Source organism: Ostrea edulis, chromosome 1 (assembly GCF_947568905.1).
Source record: "Ostrea edulis chromosome 1, xbOstEdul1.1, whole genome shotgun sequence".
Classification (NCBI taxonomy): domain Eukaryota; kingdom Metazoa; phylum Mollusca; class Bivalvia; order Ostreida; family Ostreidae; genus Ostrea; species Ostrea edulis.
This window is the reverse complement of record NC_079164.1, coordinates 24,333,498-24,359,211: the sequence shown is the minus strand read 5'-3', so window position 1 is coordinate 24,359,211 and position 25,714 is coordinate 24,333,498. Positions and strand designations below refer to the sequence as shown.

Genomic DNA, 25,714 nt, shown 5'->3' with positions numbered 1-25,714 from the left:
TAGAATTTATCAAACAAATCAACTTCTTATTATTTCAGAAAGAAATGTTTAGGTATGGTAGCTGGATATGATTAAGTAATGTAACTGATTCAAAATGCTAAAATAAGTGTAATGAATAAAATAATATATAATATGATGGAAATAATTGTAAAGCATGTGATTATTTGTGCCGCGCCACTCCCCGAAAAAGTGGCGAAAGGGAATTCTGGTCCAGTGGGAGCACTGTGACTCATTGTCAGTTTAAGGCAGGAAGTGACAGCAAGCCGCAGCATAATATAGTCCTTGATTAAAACACGAATTTACACCACAAAGTTTATAATTAAATCGAGAGATGGTTCATTTTACCCTCAATAACATATCATGCATGTGGTATTGATTATTACACGTGCGCGTAATATGATTTCTTAACGTATGCTTTAGATAGCGATTTACTATGATAACGTATTCGGGCCATTGAAATAGAATAGAGGGGGGGGGGGGTGTTAATCGTTAGAACGATTTAGAATTTAACCTGAACATTTTACACAGTATCTGACGATGTTTGAGCTCGAAAGATATAGGTCTCATGGCGGTTGTGACCGGTCAGTAGTGGGTGCTAGCTTACTCCTACTATATAGGTACTTGGTCACACCTGGTATTTCCAGGGGCCCGTGTTTTCCTTACTTTCATTTATTTTTATGTTTTTATGAAATAGATCACTGTTCGTTATTTTCACTTCATCGTTATAAATCAGCTGGCGATCTAATCAAAATTCGATGGGTTTTGTTTTATTTATTTATTTACTACCGTCGAAAGAGCGATAGCGGACCAAAAGATAGAATTATATTTTATTGCAGTTCTGAATCACAAGATGTTTTATCTATATCACTTGCACAATTTTCTTAAATCACTCGAACGATAAATGAAGTGTTTTAACTGTAACCGGTGTTCTTTGAGAATTTTTCACTTAGACGTCAGACGTCATGAGCTGTGCATAGGTGAAGTACCACAAATAGACATACGCTGAGCGGTCATATCCAAAAGAACCGCAATAATCACGTCTAAATGCCGAGTGTTTGGCAAAAGAGTATCTATACGTTGATGCGGTTATGGCACGAGGGAGACCCGAAAGTTCTCACGTCCTCCCAGTTCCGAAGCGAACGCTCTACCATTGAGCTACCGCGATCTTATTCTCGGACAGACATAGCCTGGATGCACAGGGGCTAAGCCCGTTTTGACCCGAAACTCATTGTAACCATAATGAGTTTCGGGTCAAAACGGGCTTAGCCCCTGTGCCTGGATGTTGCTGTAGATTGTGTCTGTCCATTTCTCTATCTAAAGAGAATACGGTGACTTGTGTGCGTACCGTGCAAAGCCATTTAGAATGGCACGGATGCGTTATCGTAATGTTATTTTTATCGATAAGACAATGGAAAATACGCAAGTTTCGGTTTCGGGTAAATAGAACTTTATATATATATGTGTGTACGTATACATGGTTTGTGGCCAGTCGTGAAAAATGCCAAAGCACGCTCCTCATGTGGATAAGACTCCGTGTAAATCTTTTCATAGGCCCGGAAAACTCAGGATACCGCACCTCCAAAGAATGGTGTCCCTAAAAGGTGCAGGTGCCCGTTTTCAGATAAGATATTAATTATACATGTATTATTATATGTGTCTTGCTTATAATTTTAGAATAAATGAGTCACGTTTTGTTTACTTACGATACACTAATCTAACGAGTATGATAGTGTTTGTACTCTAGATGACCATATTTTATCAATGCGGCGATACTTTTCTTTTATCAGTGATATGAATGTATTACAAGGTACAGTAGATGCATGTATAGTCCCGTAATACAAATAAACTAGATATAAATATATTCCTCATAATTCATATTTTGTAAATTAACAGCTCGATCGTTTCTTCGTTGAATATACAGTCACTTAACTGCATAATAGTAAAATATAGGGCTTTTCGGTTATGTAATCACAGATAAATAAATATATATACTTAGAAAAAAGAAAAGAAGATAGATATATATTTTCTTTTTTTTTTCTGTTCATTGATTAAAATTAATTAGATACCCGTATATATCATACACACATAATGGTACTGATTGCACGACTTAAGGATATTTTGGTAAATTAATTTTCCTGTCGGTATTATTCTAGACCCCAGCCCAGTTACTCCAACCTCACCGAATATACCATCACCCAACAGATCTCCTCGAAAATCCATCAAGCTCCCCGAATCTCCCAGTAGACGGTGGTCTGTCAAAAGGCTGAAGGACAATATACATAGGCGGGACAGTGAAGAGACGAGTTCTCGCGAAGCAAACAGCAACTTAGAATAACGATCCCATCATGACCCATGGCAAAAATAGAGCGAAGGCCACAACTGACCCATTAAATAGCGATGGAGAGAATTCTGAAAAGAAAAATTCTAGGAGCATTTCCGCAAAGATATTCTACAGAAACCTAGCTTCGGAAACTGTAACTCAACTGTTCCATAATCATCGTAATGGATCATCTCCGCGAATTTTATCTTAATGCGCTATATTGGTCATCTAGAAAGAGAGGAAGAAAAAGAAACAAACACAGAAGAGAGAAAAAAAGAAAAAGAAACACAGAATGGGAGTGACAGGGCTACACTCCCAGCAAGAAAAAGAAATTGTCTATACAGCCACGAATATATATACAATATATATATATATATATATATATATATATATATATATATAAGCAAAAAGAAAGATAAGCAATTGTTGCAATTCAACTTTGACATTTCTACAGCACATACTATCATGACCGCATGTTTTAGAATGAAAGCATGATTAAGATAAAATCAAACGCATGTTTAAGCTTTATACATAACCCCTTGTCAATTATATGAACATATGCAAAATGTCATGTGATTCATTTGATTGTTTGTGCAATGTATGTATTGATGAAAAATGATGTCAATGTTAAAAGACATATCTCCAGCATTTTTTAAGTGTCTCTTCATGATTCATTGAATAAAGGGGAATTAACTGCCAACTACAGGGAGTCAAAACTTTTTTTTTTTACACATATCTACATGCAGAAATGAGCAGTTTTTCTCCCATTATCAAGCTGTTTCATCACTCCTATATGAAAGCTAATCTAATTAAAATTAAATCCTTTGATCTGCTCATCTACTATCGCTACACATACCTATGTGTACCTCTAGTAGATGAGGGGATTAAAGGATCTAATTCTAATTATATTGGTATGAAAGTCGGATAGGCTCATTTTTGAGAAAGTAAAAATAAAACATCAACTTTTTAAAAAGAGTTAATAATTATTACTCTTCTAATTATTACTCTGGGTCAGTTTTTCTCTTTGATTTTACTAAGATTTTGGAACACCTGGAACGATGTAAAAGGTCCAACTTTCTCTGCCATTGCATAATTATTCCTCAAAATATAACGCAATATAAAAACTGTGAAAAAATTGCTATTGACTATTAATTAAATCCTTGGACAAAAGCAATTTGACTCGCTGAGCTGTTGGTTCAAAACCATGAAAATGCATTAATCCAAAATACATTTCTCAACCGATTCGATACGCAAGATCACGTTATGCGTATGATAAATTTTTTAATCAAAGCAAACTATATTGATAAATAAGTTGATGTTACAGGGGTTTCAACAGTCTCGTTTGAAGTAAGCATTTTGCAAAATTCTGTAGTCGGTTTTAAATAATGATTTTAAATTTACAATTACAACCTGTCATTGGGTCAAATGTTTCTGTCCTATGTTTCATACCAATTGTTAAGCTTTGAATACTAATTTTGACTACCGATTACTCCGTATACCTGATCCAAGATGGAGGACTTATGGCGGATGTGACCATTTAACAGGGGATGCGTACTCCTTGTGCCAACAATTTTTTATCTGGCACGTCTCAGGTTTTTTCTTTTGTTATTATCTGATGAGTGAAAAATTCTCGAGCGAGACGTTAAGCAAGATACAATCAATCAAATGTTTCGGTGCGTGCAGCACAAAGAACTTTCCTCATCTCCTTTATGAACAGTCATACTGTCTTGTTACAGTACTCTGCCCACAATCTTCTCACCAAGCAATCATGCATACATACAATCAATCAAACGAACAAACAATCAATAAAGATCATGAAACTGGTTAGCTAGCTGTTGTCATGCTATGGACTAGGAAACAGCATACCCCTCCTAGATCTGACCTCTGTGACCGTGTGCCCAGGTTTCCCTACTCTAAATTTTGCTTTCTTTATAAGAATCATGAGATTATTCACTGTTTGTTGGTTTCACTTTTTAATTGACTTAGTGAGACATCTATCATGTACATGTACATTAACAAAATGGTTTAGGGACAAAAAAGGAGTAATTTATTTTGTTGCAGTGTTTATTCTAAAATAATAAATTACCGGTAATGTAATACAAGGCAAAAATAACATTAAAAATGGACAGTGCATAATATATGCAAAATAATTAACTATCATAAATAAATATGGTTTTAACATGTAATTACCATGTATATATATCTAATGTAGATGATATGTTTAAAGAAAACAGATTGAAAAAGAATCACACTTTCTATTGATTCCAATATTAAATCATTGATAAAGAACACATGAGAAAAGACAGACATTTACAATAACAGGCTGAATGAAAGTACTACAGATAATAACAATACGTTCACATGTGTAATACTGACCTAGATATACAAGTCTCCTTCAGCTCTGCCTTTAGACAGACATTGAACTGCTGTTGTTATTGTACGAGGTAGTACTAGCATGCAGTAACATTAACATGTACCTGGAATGTTTCCGTGCGGGTTCTATATTCACAAAAATTTGGCTTTCAGTACTGACTTAGATATTGCATTGAAAAATTCTCTAGAATTAAGGTACCGTATAGCGGTTTGATAAATTTGGCGTACTTTGGCGGTTAGATAGCTTTCAGCCAAAATATCACTCAACAAATAAGCACCCAATGTGACTTCAGTATTTGCAAGAAAGATAAATCTTCCTTGTCTGCCAAAATTTATTCTACTAAAATTATTAACATACCTTTAAGCCAGCAAATCGCTAAATTTTAGACCCGCTGAAACCCCCCGCTATACGGTATATTTTATCACCACTCTAATGATAAACCAAGCGCAGCAGCAGTGCATGGGAATGAATCTGAAGACAATCTAGACACTTCTTCCTTCTGTCAAAACCCCTCCCGTTTTTATTTCTACAATATCAGAATCTTCATTGAATTGAGTATCACAGACTTGGCTATGGAGTCACAGATCATCAGCTTTGTTTACCAAAGCTCATCCCGAACATGTCATTCTGTAGCGAGGTTAAGAAGTCCCTGAAAAGAACATGAAATTGCAGCATGAGTAGGTGCAATGACTTTATATAACAAGAGGGCTAAAATCCGTCATATTCTGGATAAAACTTTTGATATAAAGTAGTTTAATCATACTAATGCAGTAAAAAATATTTGAAAAATCTCAAAACAACTTATGCTTATATTTTTTTAACTTCATCTGAAATAAGGAGGTATGCTACTGGACACTGCAAACTATTTCAATGATTTTTAAGAAATTTCAATTTTGAAAACCTATGAGGATATGAACTGCATTCTTTATACCACAATACTTCATGAAGAGCATTAGCTGGCATGAAGCATTGCAGTTCATACTCTCATGGTTTTTAAACAAGAAGCCCATGGGCCACATTGCTCACCTGAGTCACCTTAACCCATATTTAAAGATTTCCCCTACATATTCACATGTAAAACTTTGATACTTATTGTGGCCCCATCCTACCCCCCGGGGACATGATTTTTACAAATTTGAATCTGCACTATGTCGGGAAGCTTTCATGTAAATGTCAACCTTTCTGGCCCAGAGGTTCTTGAGAAGAAGATTTTTAAAGATTTTCCCTGTATCTTTCTTTGTAAAACTTTGATCCCCTATTGTGGCCCCACCCTACCCCTGGGGGTAATGATTTTGACAAACTTGAAATCTCCACTATGTCAAGAAGCTTTCATGTAAATTTCAGCTTTTCTGGCTCAGTGGTTCTTGAGAAGATTTTTAAATGACCCCACCATATTTTTGCATTTTTTGAGATTATCCTTTGCAGGGGGCATGGTCCTTCATTTGAACAAACTTGAATCCCCTTCACCCAAGGATGATTTGTACCAAGAGTAGTTGAAATTGGTCCAGTGGTTCTGGAGAAGAAGTTGAAAGTATGAAAAGTTATCAGACAGACGGATGGACGAACAATGAGCAATCAGAAAAGCTCACTTGAACTTTCAGATCAGGTGAACTAAACATAAAATTTATTTATTATATGTATTTACATTCTACTTTTATATTTCCTTGGAATTCCCCACTGTTAAAACATACTTCTCAAGATTCATAGCACATTGTTTACAACTACATCGCATTCATGATGAAATGGCCATCATTACAATTTGTACAAATATCAAAGGCAAAAATATTGGCAATGTAAATATTACCAATAGTTTCCTTCTGATTAACACACCAGAAAAGCTGTAGCAGAATATTCCTACAACTGATACATTACAGATCGGTACTATTTATCTACAAAGTTTAACATGTACCCTAAATCTTCATTGCTTTTTTCCTGTTTCGGAAAATCTTTAGTTGGTTTCTGAAGCCTTTCGTAGCTGTCTGAAAGAAATAAGTTAACGTCATATTAACGTGAATTTACACTTAATAAATGTCGCTAAACCAAAATTATCATTGAAATATATTTTGTTTATCACACAGATGAAATAATAACTTAGAAAGAAGCTAGAAGAACTAGAAGTAATTAATACATATTATTTGAATGACCTGGCCACTTTATAATAATGTACTTCTTGACAATCACAGCACCAAGCTGCACATTCCAAGTATTTCATAGACTATACTATACACCCGACCGATTTTTCCCTACAAGTATGACCCATTTTCGTAACATTGGATGTGCCGTGAGAATTCAATTTTGCATGATTCTTGCATGGAATAGCACTTAAAGTGAATAGACTGATAGTGTACGTTGACTGAATAATTTACCTCCAAAAACACTGTTGTGTTGATAAGTTTGAGCTTTTTCTGATTTTCGGAGCTCTTCATGGGATTCACTCAACATCTGAGAAATTCTTTCCAGCTGTCGGTCGTAATGGTTTGCTCCTGGCTGACTGCTGGAGGAACCGTTCATTGTGTCACTAGGGTCATCAGAGAAGGATGCCTTGGTCACTCTCCTTAACTCCTCCAGACTTATCTACAGGTCAATAATGAAGATATCAATACAATTCATAAAGATAAACAGTTTCAAAAATAATGAATATATCAATACAATGCATAAAGATAAACAGTTTCAAAAGCAAGGCAACTTGGCTACTGTTTTTAAGAGAGATGGTGTTTTAAATTCTGATGGACACTCACCTCTCTTTTAAGGCTGGGTCTCCTCTCTAATTCATCGAATGATGTGTTTTTCATGTATTCCACAGCTGCCTTAAACGTCACCAAACAATAGCTGTAAAGTCAACATTCCACCAAATACTAATCACTTGATTATCAGAAATCAGAAATCAAATCTCAAACTGAACCAAGTTCAAATGACTTCTGTTTCCCCAAACAATTTTTAAGCATACATCATTTCCCATTTATAAAAATACCATGACAACAAACCTGAGGTTGCCTCTGTCATTAGCCTCTGAAGCCCAATGGAAGGACTCTATGAAATGAATGTTGCTGGCAAATTGTCGACACTGGGCTTGGGCTATCACAGTTACCTACAAAAATTTATTTAAAAAGTTTTTCTACAAAATCTTGGAAATGTCATATGAATACACTCTTTACATTATCTACATACCAAACACTATTCTAGCAAGAGTATAAAAAAATAAATAAAATTATTTCAATTTCAAAATCATTTATGAGTAAATACCAAAAAAACCTCTGATGCTGACCTACTGTGAGGAGCAGTGAGGCATGAGAATATCTCTATTGTTTTTATGGATATGTCAATATACATATCCCACTAACCATCACATCTACTGTACAGAGATACATGATATCACACTAACCATCACATCTACTGTACAGAGATACATGATATCCCACTAACCATCACGTTTACTGTACAGATATACATGATATCCCAATAACCATCACATCTACTGTACAGAGATACATGATATCCCAATAACCATCACATCTACTGTACAGAGATACATGATATCCCAATAACCATCACATCTACTGTACAGAGATACATGATATCCCAATAACCATCACATCTACTGTACAGAGATACATGATATCCCACTAACCACCACATCTACTGTACAGAGATACATGATATCCCAATAACCATCACATCTACTGTACAGAGATACATGATATCCCACTAACCATCACATCTACTGTACAGAGATACATGATATCCCAATAACCATCACATCTACTGTACAGAGATACATGATATCACACTAACCATCACATCTACTGTACAGATATACATGATATCCCACTAACCATCACATCTACTGTACAGAGATACATGACTTTGATATACCAGTGGCACTTTCCAAAAAATCATATGACTAAAATAAAAGTATTTTCTCTCTGCCTTTTGCTTTATAGCTGAGCGCCACAATGCTCCAAGCAAGAATGTGTATAATTGTTTGCTCATTCAGAAATAAGAGTGAAGAAGTATCAATCAGTGTTTCAATTTTTTTTTTCGCAAAGGAGAATTTGTTTTAATCACAACATCAAGTAGCAGTGTTAGGGATAATTAAAATTATTCAGAAAATCACATCATAAATGTTTAAAATGTTGTGTATTAAACAGAACTTTATGGAATTCAAATTATCCAGTAATCGTCAAGTGGAGGATATTTTATGACCATCCTCTGAAATTCTTACTTTGTAAGGGTCTGTTTAAATAGTTATGACTATTGTAACAAATACAATACACAAAAGTAAGTTCATTTCAAATGAAACCAGAAAAATTGTCTGATGTTTATTTCCTAATATGACCAACATATAACATTTTATTTGTGATGAATATCCTTCAAAGAGTCCCAGATATATCCTATTATGATTCAATCTACAAAATTGTTCTCGATATCCTAATAAGCTTCAGGATCCATCATCCAAATTTGAAAAGCTTCTGATGGGGCATCAGAATCTAGGCTGCAAAACTAGAATTACAGTTGAACACCATCAGAGAATGTTGTGACTGTGTTATTTCTCAAATTTTCATTTTTGCTAACGTGCTTCATGAAGTATGTTGGTGTAAAGTGTTGGAAGTTTTTACCCTCGTTTATTTTCTATATCTATATTCTACTGTCAGAATTCCTACTGTTAAAATAAACATACTATATTCATCAAGATTGATACATGCATTGTTCACAGCTATAACGCATTCACGAGGAAATGACTATCATTACTATTTATAAAAATATCAAAGGCAAATACAATGGAAATGTAAATATTTACCAATATAGGAATGAGATCATCTGAGGTCAGGCAGTAGTCTGGAAAAATGAACAAAATTCTGCAGTTTAAAAACCACAACACAAAAGGATCTTCACTTTTTCATTTGATACTACAGATCATTATTATTTTTCATATTCAGCCTTGTCAGATGTATCAGTGAGAGATTATTTGTGCTAATCATGCTCATGTTTAGTTCGCTCATCACTTAACAATATTTACGAGAACTTTTGTGACACCCTCATGAATTTTAAATGTAATTCACAGTATTTAATATCAAACATAATTACTGAAATGTAAAAATACAATTTCAGAGAGCTAATTTATAAACCATGCTTTCATGTACATTCCTATCGCCTAATAAAATATTGCTTATATCATTACACAACTTTTTTGAAGAATTACTAGGAACATTATAAGATCGTCCAATTTTCTCATGACACAGTGAAAACATGTAATAGGAAATACATATCTTTCTTTCCATACAATAGAACAGTTTAAGTAAATTCAGGTACAATTTCAAACAAAATCCTACTTTCGTCAGCTGCTGTAGACACTGGAGGTATTCTGTTTTCTTCTAAATAGATCTGTATGGTTGCGCTGGCATTGTCCTATAAAGAAGTATTCTCAGTCATATACAATGTAAATAAATTGAAATTAAATCATGACTCTTAGTCTCTTACTAAATGAAATCAATACTTCTCATTACCAGCTCATCAAAGTTATCACACTTTGATGACTTGTGCATTATTGGTAAGAAAATGAACAAGTCTCGCGAGCAAGTGCGAGATTACCGGGACATAAAGGTTCTTAGCGTTACCCCCCCCCCCTCTTTTAAAAGTTCAAAATACATGGTGTATTTTTAAATGAAATAGCCATTGGTCAAACTGCATTTTAAATAAATATTCTATCACTATTTTATGAAAACTAGCATTTTTTATTAACTCCATCACATCTATTTTAAAAATTCCAAAAATAAAATGTTTTCTATCCGAATTCCATCAATATTTTGTAATTTTCAAAATAGCTTAGATGGAGTTCATATACACATTAATTGTGTTAATTTGTGTTATAAACGTCTAAAAAAAAAAAGCTGTTTGGCCAATAAATAATTTATTCTGAAATACTGGAAAAGGAGGGGGAGCACATGTACAATAATAAAGTCCATGTGATATGAACCTGTTCTAATTGTTTCTAAAAGTTTAACAAGTTTGTCTCTTTTCTTGTTGGAATAATCAATTCCTTTTGACTTTAGAATTTTAATCAGTCTTGTGGTTTGCAGTCAATTAAAATTTGTATTCGATGTCTTAATTTATATTACATGTACATATGCTTAAGTAATGTTTACGTATGTTGTCCTGGTAGCACGACTTTAATTTGATTGATTGATTGTTTTGCTTTTTTCTGTCACACTCAACAATTTTTCAGTTATCTGGTGGCGCCCAGTTTTTATTGGTGGAAGAGAACCTAGATACAATGTACCTGGGAAGAGACCACCGACTTTCCAAAAGTATACTAGGAAACTTTTTCATTTACCAGCGCAAGCGGGATTCGAACCCGCGCTGACAAGAGGTGAGAGGCCGTGTGATTTTGAGCACGATGCTCTAACCACTCGGCCACGGAGGCCCTGACTTTAATTTGAAGAGTTCCACTAATAGAAATGATGAGTATTGTTTAATCTTGATAATGTACACGTACACGTACATGTAATTCATTCACTGTCTTTTGACATAGATATTCCTCCTAACTGAATCCTTCATAAAACATTCACCCTCATCTCTGACTAATGATACTCACCACTGTTGATTTCAGGCAAAATAATTTTTCCAACGGTGTCCTCAGTCCATCCAGATTTGCCAATTCGACAACCTATGAGTATATATTAGATACACACTGTACAACTCAAAATGTTTACAAAAATCTTCATAATTGTGCAAATTGTAAAAGGTGAGACAATGGAATTATTGGGGGGTGTGGGGGGGGGGGGGGGGGGGGGGGGGTGGTGGTGTTAATAGCAATAGTACATGCAATGGTTGTTCTGAGTACTTGAACTGTAAATGTATAGTTATCTGCTGTAATTGTATGCAAAGTCTATCACTGATCTTTTACACACCAAGACAGACACACAATGGGTTATGCTTGTGACATTAAAACATTTGAGCACAACCTAGCTATGATATCATATGGAGTGAGCAATCTGTTCATATATTTCTTTGCTTTTAGACTGGCTGAAGTGTCACATACAAAAAGTCCAAATTCATATTGAGTATATTAGGCCAAGTAAAATTAATTAGTAGATTATCATTCAAACTTCACAAAAAAATGGGGCGGGTGGGAGGATTTTATTTTTTATTTTTCGCCATGGTATTCTTGACCTCGAAAATGCCTTCTCTCATTGAGAAAAGGCTTTATAAATCATAATTACATGTGTATTTGGGTTTCTAAAAGGCAAAGTGAAACAAAGTACGTTTACGATACCGGACCGGACATAAAAATATCCGAAAATCGTAATTTTGAAAAATAAAAAAATCGGGGCGGGACGATTTTCGAGGGGCAGGCGGGAATGATAATCTACTAATTAATTTTACTTGGCCTTATGTGTACAGTTTATGCCTATACTTACAGCTTGTGGCAGTGGACATGCTATTTTTTTGTTGACTCCCAGCTGCTCAGGAGTCACATTGTGCAACTGTTTGCATTTTGCAAACAGTAACTTATCATCCTGGTTGTAAATTTCCTTGACAACAGAAAAAACCTTGGTGTGAACTGCTCCCATTATGTAGCTAAATAGAGAAAGAAATTCTGTCACATTTTTTATCTTCAAACTACTGAAAATACTGAGAATGACAAAGGACTACCTGGCAAGTACATACCTTTCAACACTGTATTCTAAAGTTTCTCTGAATTTTGGATCCCGTTCCTTTTGAAATTTTGAACATTTCAGGCAATCCTGCAACAAAGATCATTTCTGAGAAACAGCTAAGGGAAGTAACTCCTTACAAATACTGATATGTACAAAATCCACAAAGACATCTCTTATTCAAGTGCATTGAAAAATACACCAAAACTATATAACTGTAACATTCAGAATTTATGTACTTACTGTAATAGACAACAATATTTTGTTTTAGTCAATGTTACCTTGGTAACTTGCTGACAAAGGAACTTAAGTTTATTCTCCACTTCTGAGAGGTAGTCTTTCAGTACCATGTAGTTAGCATTGAATTGTTTCAAATTTTCATCCAACACTCGGAAAACCTACAAAAAATATTAATATTCAACAGGGATATCTATGCACAAATAAAAATTTAATTTCTAGGATAAATTCTATACAATATTGATATGTTATAAAACTGAATGGAATATCAATTCTCTTACCCCTCTATACTCAGCAAACGATTTCAAGAAGTTAAAGGACCTGTCAAAAATTAAATACTGAAATATCAACATCAAAACGAATTCAACTGAGCTAATTCAACAGGTGATACTTCATGCTTTTGTCACTTCCTCATACATGAATTATTCAATTCAAATTAAAAGATTTAAGAGACATATTCTAAATAAACACCACACACTGTCCAACAGAATCTATGGTAGTACATTTGTAGCCTGGCATTTTCAGCTAAATTTCTCTTACAATGAATAGTATCTAACAAGATCTTAAATAAAATGTAGGAATCTCTTTAAAGGGGCATGGACACGATTAGAGCTGAAAATTTTCAAATTTTGTTTTTCCATTTTTAATAATAATAATAATATTTATTCATATAGCACCATATGACTATAAATAACCACTCTAAAGCACTGCACACAATAAAAATGATACTGCATGTTATAAAAGTAGTAAAAGGAAATTATAACAGCATTAAGACAGACAATATCAAAACAATGCTAGCAAAACATCAATAATGTGAAGTAAAATTACTAAAATTTAAAACATGATGTGCATTAAGAAAGTTCCATGCCGTACAATCAAATGAAATAAAATATAATAGTCGAAATATACAAATATAAACTTGAAAAAGTCATGTTAAAACTGATGGTAATGAAACCATAAAGATTTAACCACCTATAATACTAATAATATGCAAGTCTAAAAAGATGTGTTTTAAAATGTTTTTTAAAAGTGTTCAAATTCTGACAATGGTGGAGGGTATCAGGCAGAGAGTTCCAGAGTGTTTTAATGTTTTTAACTAAGGTATTTCTAATGGTCTGCAAAAATTTGAATGTCAGCTGTCGAAGTATACAGGGGACACAGAGCTCACAATTCTTTGTTATGTAAACAAGGCTCGTGTCATGTTTTTGTTTACATGGGTTAAATATACTAGTAAAAATTCATTTAAAACAGATTTTTCAATTTACAAGTTAATTCTAAATACAGTTAGTTAGTTTATAGTGTTTAGCATATATAATTTTGTTTTAAACATGCTATTTTCTAGTAAGCAATTTATATGTAAACAAAAACATGACATGAGCCTTATTTACATAACAAAGAATTGTGAGTGCTGTATCTCACTTGTAACTCAAAAACTGATATTCAAATTTTGGTTAACCACTAGAAATACTTTATTTAAGCAGTGTAAACAATACAGAAAAATAAAATGTTCAGCTCAATCATGTCCATGCCCCTTTAATCAAATAATAGTTGTAAACAAATTCAAATAATTTACATGTATGTGCCCCTCCAGTTACATGTATATTCATTTTTGTTTGTTTTTTTTTGGTGTTTTTAAAACAAGAAAACATTTTTAGGAAGATTCTTCTTGTGAAGTTTTATTGCTGATTCAAGATCTCGCCAAGAGACTATTTGTTTCCTAATGTGAGCTAATGTTCTTGACATTTTAATCGTAAGATTATACTTTTGTGATAGAGGCTCTTCAGTTATCAATTGTAGTTTGAAATATCATGTGCAAATCATTTTTCATGTGACTACATGACCATAACATTAGGACAATTCAACTTAATTAGTAGATTATCATCCGAGGTCACAAAAAAATATGGGGCGGGTGGGAGGTTTTTATTTTTTAATTTTTATTTCCCAAGAAAAAAAATTTAATGACAAAAGGCATCACACCAACTATTAATCAAGTTAACATTCAAAGGAACCTTGATAGAAGATATAAAACCAACATTCTGCGACTTTAATCATTCACTCATGTTACTGGGAAGCAAGTTTGTTTTAAATCCTAAATTTTTACGAAAATAAAAAAAATCGGGGTGGGCCCTTTTTGAGGGGCGGGCGGGAATGATAATGAATTAATTTTAATTGGCCTTATGAACAGAGAACAACAGGGATCCCCCTTATGTAATGGAGACTCTTCATGTGATGATTTATTCCTTAAGCTCAAATAGTGTTCAAAATTTAATCTGGGAAAAACAGTAGTTACAGACGGATGGACAGACAGATGGGCAATTAACATCTCCCACTTTTGCTGAAGTGGGGAAGACCAAAAATTAGATATTTACCATCAATAAAATACATGAATTGAATTACTTAATTTACATGTACAAATTTTAAGGAAGTCCTGTGCATTCTGTAAATTGCATGGTCTGTTTTTATAATTATTATAAGATGTTGCCGTCAATAAAGTATACACTGCCTGGTGAGATCATGTGGGTTTTCTTGGTTAATATTCGATATATATAAATGTTAGGAGGCCTACTCTGTGTATGTGTGGTAGACAGATATAAATGTTAGGAGGCTTACTCTGTGTATGTGTGGTAGACAGATATAAATGTTAGGAGGCTTACTCTGTGTATGTGTGGTAGACAGAATGTGTGTCTGACGAATCTGGGGTCCTGCTCTCTGTTGCACGAACCTTCAAGAAATTAGATAATAGAATTTTTTTTTAATCAAAAGCAAAAACAGGTTTCAGAGCATTCATAGGCAAATCTGAAGTAAACTTAATACATTATAATGCATCTTGATTTCTTGAAATCAATTTACAGACTACTGGTATATGGCCTTAAGGAGCTTCATTATGTAACAAATAGGTAATTTCTGAGTTGCCCAATAGTTGTTTCCCTTTGTTGAACTTTTACACAAGTAGAGACGCAAAGCATGGGTACAAAAGCTTATCTCTACATTCATATATTGCCTAAAGGATGATTAATATCAGCTGTCATGCAACCAATCGAACTGCAGGGACAACTAATATAGTAAGTCTATGAGTATTTGATATTAAAGTAGTTTAAACAAAAATCAATCATCACATCTTTCTTCGATAAAAGGATCACTCGCATGAAAGAGGAAGTAAATAATGATTTCATATCTTAATAATTTAATGACCTAATTCAAACAAATTATTCTTAATATGGTAAGTTTAATGTGTACCAACAGCTGATATAGACAAATTTACGCTTTCTTAACTTTTAACGTTATCTACATCTACAGTGTATGTACACATCTTCAATAGAATACTGAACGTATCTCCATCACAGAAGAGCTGATATCTTGACCATTTCAAACACAGTCAAATGAACAGTACTTACATGTACTATGTACAAAGATTCATCACTCTTATGGAATTACCTTTATAGATGGATCTAAAGGGCATTCCAAAATCAGTATTTTGTATGGTTTATAATCCTACAAAAATAACACATTTTTCATTACAAACATTAATAATTGTAACCAAATATACATGTATATATATATATATATATATAATCATTACATATGTTATGACAATACTATAAATAAATATATCATACAGATGGCATTTGACACCACATGATCACATTTAATGTATCTGATTTTGGAATTGTTATTTTAATATAATGCACTAAAGTAGGGGAGACATACCTTATTATATCCTAATTCTTCATTCAAAATCCTCACGGTATGTTCTTTTGAAAATCCTACCAAGTGACCAAATCAAATTAATGAATATTCATATCCAAGAGTTTTAAAAAGCACTCATTTCAACGAACTTTGAAAGAACTAATAAGAACCTTCAATAGTGCGGAACCCTCTCCCATTTTCTTCTAACTGTACCACTTTGTCTGGACACTCCAAGATCTGGTACTGACTGAAAAGTAAACAAGAATAATCTATTCAACAAAGATCCAATCAAAATAAAAAGGTCAGACTTTCGTATCTGTTGACTTTTCAGTTTAACTATCAATGTAAATTACAAAGTAATTTGACAATAATTAGATTTACAATTCCTGATCTACATTTTTCAGCTGTTAATATGTCCCTTATCAACTCATCATCTGCTACTGTAAATTCCTAAATATATGCTAGGAATCTATTATTGCATAATTTCACGAGAACCATCACTCACGAAAAAATATTTTTCGCTTTTATTTTTATATTGCTAAAATACATGCAAAAACACTTGATCAACTGAGTACTCATGAATTTAATTTCTCGAGATTTGACGTCCATGAGTCATTTTGCAATAATAAGTACTCGCGTAAAATAAGGAATCTACAGTATTTTGTACATGATTTCCATTCTGAATCATTTTACTGTATGTATATTTACTTCATAATATTCATGGGATTTACACTTTGGCACTGGGACAAGAGACAACAAGAGGCGTATGGGCCACATCGCTCACCTGAGTCACCTTGGCCCATATTTAAAGATTTTCCCTATATATTCACATGTAAAACTTTGACCCCACCCTACTTTTGCATTTTTATAATTATCTTCCCTTTGAAGCAGGCATGGCCCTTCATTTGAAGAACTTTACCCAAGGATGCTTTTTGTAAAGTTTGGTTGAAATTGGCCTAGTAGTTCTGAAGAAGTCGAAAATGTGAAAAGTTTACAAACAGACACCAACAACAGGAGATCAGAAAAGCTCACTTGAGCTTTCGATCAGCTCAGGTGAACTAAATAGTGTGTGATTAATGGTTTGCATTAAAATATGAAGTGCTCCATGGTCCACTGTCATAAAAAAAATCCACAACTGCACAGAACAAACAGTCCATTTTAAATCAAGTGACTCAGTAATATGAGTTATTTCTAATAGAGGAATTAGTATATGAATATTAGTTGTGAGGGATGTGTAATGGTACTTCCACTTTCCATTAGCTCTGTTTAATCACAGTGTTCCATTCAGTTCCCAAGATTAAAGAACTGTCAAGTTCAACTATACAAGTGATTTAAAGGGACTGGTTCACGTTTTTCGAATGAAATGTTTTTCATTTTTGATGTTAAAAATTAAAAATATAGCTCATTTAATGTTGACAACCAAAATTTGGACCGTCTGAATGCAAGGATAAGAGCAATATTTAGCTTTGATTCTGTGTTATGTAAACAAAGACTCGAGTCTTTTTATGTAAACAAACAAACTAGTGAAACGTTAATTTTGTAATTTAAAGCATCTTCATATAGTACAATTACAAATTTTAACTTTTAAATGACACATTTTACCTAAAGAATACTTGAGATATGATATATGATAAACTTGGATGAATATCCATTTATTTTGAAAACCCCGTAAACAATAACACACCTCAATTTTTGTTTACAAAACAAATAATACACTATCTATAATGAGCTTCTGTCATGATGAATAACCTCAATTTTTTTAGTGAAACCTTCTAAACATAGTAGACTGTAGATTTTGATTATTTAAAGTGAAGAACAAAATTTGGAAGAAAATCATGAATCATTCCCTTTAATATAAAGATCTTTACTCACTAAACTTACCTTTTAAAGTATGGTGAAGGCTTTAGTATGTGGGTTGCTATAAAAAAAAAAAAGGAAAACATATTAAGATATTAAAGGTCTGTAGCACAATTAAATCAAATACAGCTGCAAAATCTTTTAATCATCTGCATTCAAAATTCCTTTTTCTTAATTCATAATCATTGCAATATTCAATCTGAAGAAACCTGAGATGTTGAGTTAAGAGCAAAGAAAGACAACTCTTGTGTAGAGCTGAATCAGAAACACACGGAGTGCGTTCGACGTCGCCATTCCCGTTGTTCTTAAGCTCCGTTCTTAAGAGTCGCGAACGAGAACATGTGTGCACGAGTGTGTTTTTCGTTCTTCGACCACACTACCTACAGAGTTGGTGTGAGTTCTTGCACCTCAGGTTGTGTACTCGGCGTTCGGGATCGACAGGAATTTGTACTCGTACGATGAACGGCGATCTCAAACGCACTCTTAGGAATGATACTATGCATCTTGTTCATGTTTGACTCAGCTTACAACATACATTCAGACAGTTGCAACATTGCAACCTTGCTACTTTTCATATTTAGAGCTCATGGAAAATCTTATATTAAACCTTTGTTACAAAGTATGATTATAATATAATGCAATGCTACACCCAATCTAATTGAAATTAGATCTTCCATCCGCTCCCCAGTTTTCGATACATCGTGACGTATTGAAAACTGGGGAGCGGATGGAAGATCTAATTTTAATTAGATTCAATCTGATTAAAATCAGATCCTCGATCCGCTCCTTTTTCATCTTTTTTTTCTCTTGTTGCTACACGAGTGTAGTGACAAGATGAAGAAAGAGGAGTGGATCGAGGATCTGATTTTAATCAGGTTGAATTAGATTGTGCTACACCCGAACCCACTAGTACAAGTAGCACCATAAAAATGTTAAAACAGTGAGAAATACTGTACCAATTAGTTTTCTGTCCACCGTTACATTTGCCAAAGATGAAGTCTGAGGTACACACACAATGTAACAATTATCTTGGGCCTTCTCGTATAACTCTTGGTATTTTTTCTGAAAAGTGATCAAATCTAAGATGTGTATTGTACATGTATTTCAATACACAGAAATTTAAAATAAAACATGAGCACCAGTAAAACATACACTGCAGGTCATAATCAACAAAATACACTGTTGGAAAAATTTTACCTCTGAATACTGAATGAACACTAAACATTTCATGACTGACTACTCAAAAACACAAAGTACACAATCTTAACCAAGGGGTGTTTGTCACTGTCAATTGTTCCTGTTCTCTGCTCTGAACACCCGTAAAGATGTCGACTCATAGAATAATTAGCCTGTTAACAACCTTATTGAAATACAGTACTTACCTGTAAAGCCCTAAATAGGGGGTTTACATCTAGTTCATCAACCTCGGTCATCTTTTTCATGTGACTGACATTTTTTCAGGGTTGATATTTTCGGATGGCCTCTAAATTTTTTAATGTTTTGATAATATAAATCTTAGAGATGTACCGAATTCGTATATACATCCGGGCCTTTCCAAAATGGCAGCTTTTGTACGATGTGAACATTGAAGAGGTGGTTTTTCCTTGTATACTTTCCCAATTATACCTTAATTTTTCTATTTACTAACGCATCTTTCTTTTATTTTAATTAGATTAATGATTGTTCATTGCAATTCTGTTATAAAACCACCATTTACGCAAAATCAAGTCCAGTACAATCTCTCTTAGTCTTGGTATTATTTTGAGAGACCAAAATGTAGCTACTTGTAGCTACCTAGGTATTTGAACATACTCCAGGTAGCTATTTTACCTACTTTTTCCTTTACTTGTATTTCTTGGCCAAACGCAGGAACGGTGCAATATGGTGTGTACCAATTTTCTTCATTCACTTACACTGACGATGAATACCACAAAAATATTGGACGAAAAATGATTACTTTCTAACCTTTCAATTTTGCATCAATAACTACACCCAGTTCCATTTTCTAGGAGCTTGGAATCAAAGCTACATGATAAGAAGTCTAGAATGTTTTACATATCTGTGTTAAAGTTTACGTTCATGCATTTTAACATTAAAGGTTTTGGGGGCGATTTTTCATGCATTTCCTCTACATTCTCCACCCTCATAAAGTATTCTAATTTACACTCCGAATTTTGCCGTGCACATGCACAACATGATACATAAAACCAACGACTGACCTGTTTAAAATATGTGCCTTAAAGGGGAAGGCAACCCCAAAAATATTTACATGATAAATGATAGGATTGATTATATGATAAAATTTTGTCTTACTATTCTGTTGATATACGGCCTAAATAAGCTTCAGTACTGATTTGAAAATGTTAAAAATTGAAATTCCCGCCATCTATAGGGGCTACCATGATGTGTAACTCTTTTGTATTCAAGACCACAAAAATAAATAACTTTGATGTCACTCTGTCTGTTCCAGTTTTGATGAGATTCTAAGATCATCAAAGATGTGCATATGGTAGATTTTACGAATAGATAGGATGATGCTTTCCTGTCAAGCAGTTAATTGAACTAATGCAAAGGGGAAATGTGAAAAAAGTTTATTTTCTTCAAAATTCCTGACCCAACCAAGTCATCTGGAAAAAGAAGACTATGTTAACTGTGGATCCATCATTTACTTAATGATAAGTTGAGTTTCGGGACATTTGTTTGAAGAAACGTGTACCGTCTGTGACTCAACTGAACGTTTTCTTTTCTCCATTTCTTCTTGCGAAAGAACGGGCTCAAATCTATATGGCTCCAAACTTAACTATTTGTGACTTGTCATGTTTACAGTGCTGCTGATGAAATAAACTGGAACCGACGGTGTGACGTCATGAATTAAACTTCAATGGCCGCTCTCTTTGCAGTGGGTAATTTAGAATATATGATAGAGTAATATTGATTTAATTGTTAAGCAAGGATTGTTGTTGTTGAAGACTGTCATTTACGATATCAGGAAATGATACTTTATTCATAAAAGCAACAATGTGGTTAGGGTTGCCTTTCCCTTTATTACTCATTTATATTTTTAAAAACAGGTAAAAGTTGATAGAAGCAGCTACTTTAAGTAGGTTTAAATACATAGGTAGCTATTAATAGCTACGTAGGTAGAAATAGTCTTTGGACTAGACCTGTTCTTCTCTCAAAATAGTTAGATTCTTCTTTTTCCGTTTCTGGAGTTGAAACTCATCTTTGAGTGCTCCGACCCAGGTAAAAGCAGTTTGCTTCACCATCAAAAGATTAAAATGATGTACATGCACACATTGTGCCTGTTCCAAGCCTTGGAAATCCTCTAAGGACTGGGTTGAGGTGATGTCCTCTGGGAAGGCTTTCCAGTCCCGCTTGGATCTAGGACCAAAAGATGTCTTTGTTTGTTAACTGCTGCCAGTTTCTGTGCCCACCGCACATTCTGATGTCTCCATAGGCGTAAATTGGGTACTGTGAGGTCAACTTGGCTCTTCTGTATTTTGAAGCACATAATCAGTCTGCTTGTAGTATGTCATGCTTGGAGGGAATCCCACATTGCTGTTACCCTTCTCGAAGTATGGGTAGACAAATCTGGCAGCTCCCCATAGTATTACCTTTAGGTCCTTGATGTGAGTAGCATGGTAAGGATCCCTCACTTTAGATGCATATTTTTATCCTGATCTTACCAATGTGCAGTAAACATTGGCCTTGACTTCCTGCTTGCATCTGTTGAGGTTTCATCTTGGGAATCTGAGGGTTCTGTTTGCCTTGATTAAGCTACAGTATGAGTATTTCGGATAACGTGATATTAAAAGTTGAGATTGTGCTGGATCTGTATGTCACTGCACTGTATGTCTAGATTTAGCTACTGAGGGGAAACCCTTATCAAGGGGAACACTTATTTGATGGTAAATACATATGTGCACTACGTTTTATATGGATGAGATATGAGAGGTAATTTTTGCACTCATGAAATAGGGAAATGAACCAAAGTATTCAAAGGTGTTTGTGAAATTTATGTCATTGTGAAATATTGAATGATCAAAATCACAAAATTTTAGCCCCTCAAAACTGAAATCTTTTACATGGTAAGCAATAACAAAACATTTGTTATATCACTTCGAAGAAAAAATGAAAATGTAGTTTTGAAATCTGACCTATAATCAGCATGATCAGTGAGATTTTCAGCAGATGTTTCTTATTCGATCTTTTTTGGCTGATAGTATACAGGTGACTAGAGAATGTCCTCCAAATTCTTGATATCTCAAAGTAAAATCATGGTCCCAATTTTCTTCTCTATATGACTAAGCAAATTTACTCTGGATCTCTCAAACATGCAATCTCTTGAAATTTGGGTCCCATAAAACCTATTTCATTGCTTTCAACTCTTAAATATCTTGAAGTGGTGATAGCATATACAGTATACACACCATTAATCAAGCGTATATAGAGGATATTCAATGTTTTGTTGTTGGATCTACAATATATTTTACGAGTGAGACAGTTTTTGTTGCTTTTTGTCAAAAAATTCTGTCTCACTAGTCTTACAACAATAAAAACATTGTATTTTCTGTTTATTACATTTTCCTGTTTTTTTTCCCCCCAAGCACTTTTAGCTGTCACTGTAGAAAATATAGACTAAGTACCATAAGATATATGCAAAATGTAAAAAATATCATTTGGAAATAAGACAACTTTAATTCAAATTTATTTTGGGTATTCAAATTAAAAAAATTCAAATTTAATTGTATATAATGTAAAATGAAGGTGATCTTATGTATCACAGATGAAAAGTAGTCATGGCTATATTATTTATACAATGTGAAAATAACAACTGAAAATATAAATTTTTATTCAATGGATATCATAAATTTCAGTATTTCACTGTAGAACACGTAATAAAATTGTTTCCACATGGACCTTGTCTGGATAATGATGAATGCCATGGGCTAGGGCGGTGGTGTTGATTAGTTGTTTATGCATGTGACACAATAAAAATTCCAAGATATATAAGACCTGAATTGTGCACAGAAAAAGTTGTTATCAGATGGATCTTTAGCTCTCTGATTTATCCCAATTTTTTCTCAGAGCTACAGATCTGCAGTTAACAAATACGCAACTCATTGTAAGTAAATTTGGCAAAGATAAATGCAGTTCTCACTTTTAAATACTCTTTTATCATGAAATATCAGGGGTTTTAACTTTTGACCACTCTTTCTTCTAGTATGTTAATAAGATGTGAAATTACCAGGCATTTTATTGTATCATGCACATTTTTTGAGACCCCATTTCAGAGTTGTGGAAAACATTTTTAGATAGCCAGTCATTCGGACTGACAAGAAGGCAACATAAGCCAGTCCGAAATAATTTAAGCCAGTCCGAAATCTAAAGTCACAAAATTAAAAAAACAAAACAAAAAGTACACAACATTTATTTCCTTTATTAAACATCGATATACTTCATAATTACATTTACTCAGTCTCCATTTCTATGCTTGTGAAATCCCCACAGCTCCTCAGTTAAGGACAGAATTTTCATTATCTCTTATAGAAGAGTACCTGTATTTTAATGAGGCGACAATAAAATTTTGTAAGCGGTTATTTGGTACGCAGCCGGCAGTCTGTCAATGCAAATATTGCATGCCATTTTAACACCATCGAATTTCAAGCATTCCCGCCCCTCTGTCCAATTGTGTTTGAATTCTCTTTGTCGAGATCTTTCGTATTTAACCTTGTCTTCATCTGTTAGTTTACATTTTTTACCTGGTTTCGCTCCAGCTGTAAATTTAATGGGCCACGCGGCCATGCTTGTTTCTCTTTCATCAGCCTCAAGCTCGTTTAAGGAAAAAAGTATTACGCAATCGCATTTTAGTTTTACAAGATAATTGCGCTGAAAAATGCGCCGATGCTTGCAGGAAACAAAACAAAAACAAAAAACCAGGCCGGTCATTTCGACCGACATCAATGGTGTTTATATCGGTCGCAAGCATTTTTAATCGGTTTTGCCGGCATGACTGGCAGTTTTCCACAACTCTGCCATTTTTAATTTTAATCAGTTTTACAGTGCAAATGATTTAATGAGCTTGTATATTTTAAAGATTTTGGTAAGCATATAGTTTTTCTACTTTTAGTTCATGACTATGACTTGAAATTGAAACTTTATTGTTTAGTATTGAATCTTTACAAATCTTAGGTTCTTATTTCCCCTGCTCTGCCCAATGGATTGTTGCACGTATATTCTGATGTAAAACTTTTAAACAAGGAATCATGCATGGAATCATGGTTACCATATTCACAAATTTCGTAAATCTTCCAATTTGAGTTATGATTTTAGAATTTTTCCATGTTAGTTTTTATTTCAGAACTTCAAAATGTCATCCAAGCGCCCTGCTGAGGATCAGGGTGGGGGGTCCAGTTCTGGGCCTCCAGCAAAAAAGCTGTTGACGAGGTTTGAACCAGTGAGGATAGGCACTATTGGGAATCTGGTAAGCTTACCCAAGTAATAATTGTTCTGAATTATAAAGATGTGTGTTTTAACAAACACATATTGATTTATGCATTATTGCATATATCCATTATTTTCTTAAATTTGTAACTTCAGGAAGAACTTGACTTGAAAGTTTTGAGATTTCAAAACAAGAAGCTAGCTGAGAGAATAGACCAGAGAAAGAGGGCTGAGGATGAGTTAAAACGACGTATTGACCAACTGGAAAATCGACAAAGGACAGATGATGCTGTTCTGATGATTGTCAATCGATACTGGAATCAGGTCTGGCTCTTTCCGTACACAGCTAATTTTTCTTTGACAGACTTTCAGTATGTGAAACAATTCAGTTGGTTTTCATTGAAATAGATACCAAACAAAATTCTTTTTTTCCCCAGAATTTGTGGCTTGATTGATATAATTCACAATAATCAAATTATTTTTATACAGCTTGATGAAGATATCAGAGTTCTTTTACAAAGATTTGATGCTGAGACTGCAGATGAAACTGAAACTAAAAGTAAGTTACTATGGTATTGCAGATTTCTAAATCTATACAATGAATTCATTATTGTATGATTTAACAAGAAGCACCACTCACAAAATAAAATGATGCGCTTTTATTTTTATATTGCTCTTGATTAACATTCCATCAACACAAACCATTCTATTGTCTTTGTTCACACTAGTCATAGCCATAGTAAAGCCCTCGACTTTATGAATATCTATGTTCACATTTCAACCAGTCAGGGAGCTCCCATAATTTTTTGAATGGAATAAAAACACTTGGAAATTGTCACGTGGCTCGTTGCAGAATAATCTGAGGATTGCTGATTGGGGAAAATTTAACAATCAAATTAAGTTTATTGATACAGAATTTGAGAGCATAGCCTTTGTTGTTATGGCAGATTTCATATATCAATATATATAGCTATATACTGGACTTGCTTCTAAAAGTGATTTGTAAGCTTTTCAATCTGATTAAAATCAGATCCTCGATTCGCTCCTTTATTTCTTTTGATTTGTCGCTGCTCGAGTAGCGACAAATCAAAAGAAATAAAGGAGCGGATCGAGGATCTGATTTTAATCAGATTGTAAGCT

The 25,714-nt window shown here is 33.9% G+C and overlaps 2 protein-coding genes across 7 annotated transcripts in view; one reads left to right on the top strand and one right to left on the bottom strand.

The window, feature by feature from the left end:
- Window positions 1–1,481: 1,481 nt before the first annotated feature.
- Window positions 1,482–19,607, bottom strand: LOC125663778 (putative uncharacterized protein DDB_G0284213). The gene is made up of 19 exons (XM_048896146.2): window positions 19,513–19,607; window positions 19,087–19,192; window positions 18,155–18,191; window positions 16,444–16,520; window positions 16,295–16,350; window positions 16,022–16,078; window positions 15,241–15,308; window positions 12,868–12,907; window positions 12,631–12,747; window positions 12,363–12,439; window positions 12,113–12,272; window positions 11,287–11,358; window positions 10,025–10,100; window positions 9,493–9,530; window positions 7,679–7,782; window positions 7,433–7,523; window positions 7,061–7,268; window positions 6,604–6,673; window positions 1,482–5,343 (listed from the first exon to the last, which is right to left on the bottom strand). The coding sequence occupies exons 1-19, from the start codon at window positions 19,570–19,572 to the stop codon at window positions 5,283–5,285; spliced, it is 1,575 nt and encodes a 524-aa protein (XP_048752103.2). The 5' UTR covers window positions 19,573–19,607; the 3' UTR covers window positions 1,482–5,282.
- LOC125663771 (E3 ubiquitin-protein ligase Bre1-like) overlaps window positions 5,343–25,714 on the top strand; it is a 39,814-nt gene continuing 19,442 nt past the window's right edge. The window contains exons 1-4 of one of the 6 annotated variants that reach the window (XM_048896127.2): window positions 5,343–6,300; window positions 24,492–24,614; window positions 24,731–24,898; window positions 25,064–25,133. In XM_048896127.2, coding sequence (XP_048752084.1) covers window positions 6,262–6,300; window positions 24,492–24,614; window positions 24,731–24,898; window positions 25,064–25,133 — 400 coding nt within the window. In that variant the 5' untranslated portion in view covers window positions 5,343–6,261. Of the gene's footprint in view, window positions 6,301–11,415; window positions 11,437–19,636; window positions 19,724–20,961; window positions 21,030–21,663; window positions 21,772–24,491; window positions 24,615–24,730; window positions 24,899–25,063; window positions 25,134–25,714 lie in introns of those variants that run through there. The other 5 variants (XM_048896131.2, XM_048896126.2, XM_048896129.2 and 2 more) reach the window with 5 other exon arrangements.

Coding starts and splice junctions, on each gene's coding strand:
- LOC125663778 (XM_048896146.2), bottom strand. CDS start 19,572: ATGAAAAAGATGACCGAGGTTGATGAACTAGATGTAAACCCCCTATTT. Junction 16,351..16,443: donor AGGGTTCCGCACTATTGAAG/GTTCTTATTAGT, acceptor GTCACTTGGTAG/GATTTTCAAAAGAACATACC. Junction 6,674..7,060: donor ACACAACAGTGTTTTTGGAG/GTAAATTATTCA, acceptor TATTTCTTTCAG/ACAGCTACGAAAGGCTTCAG.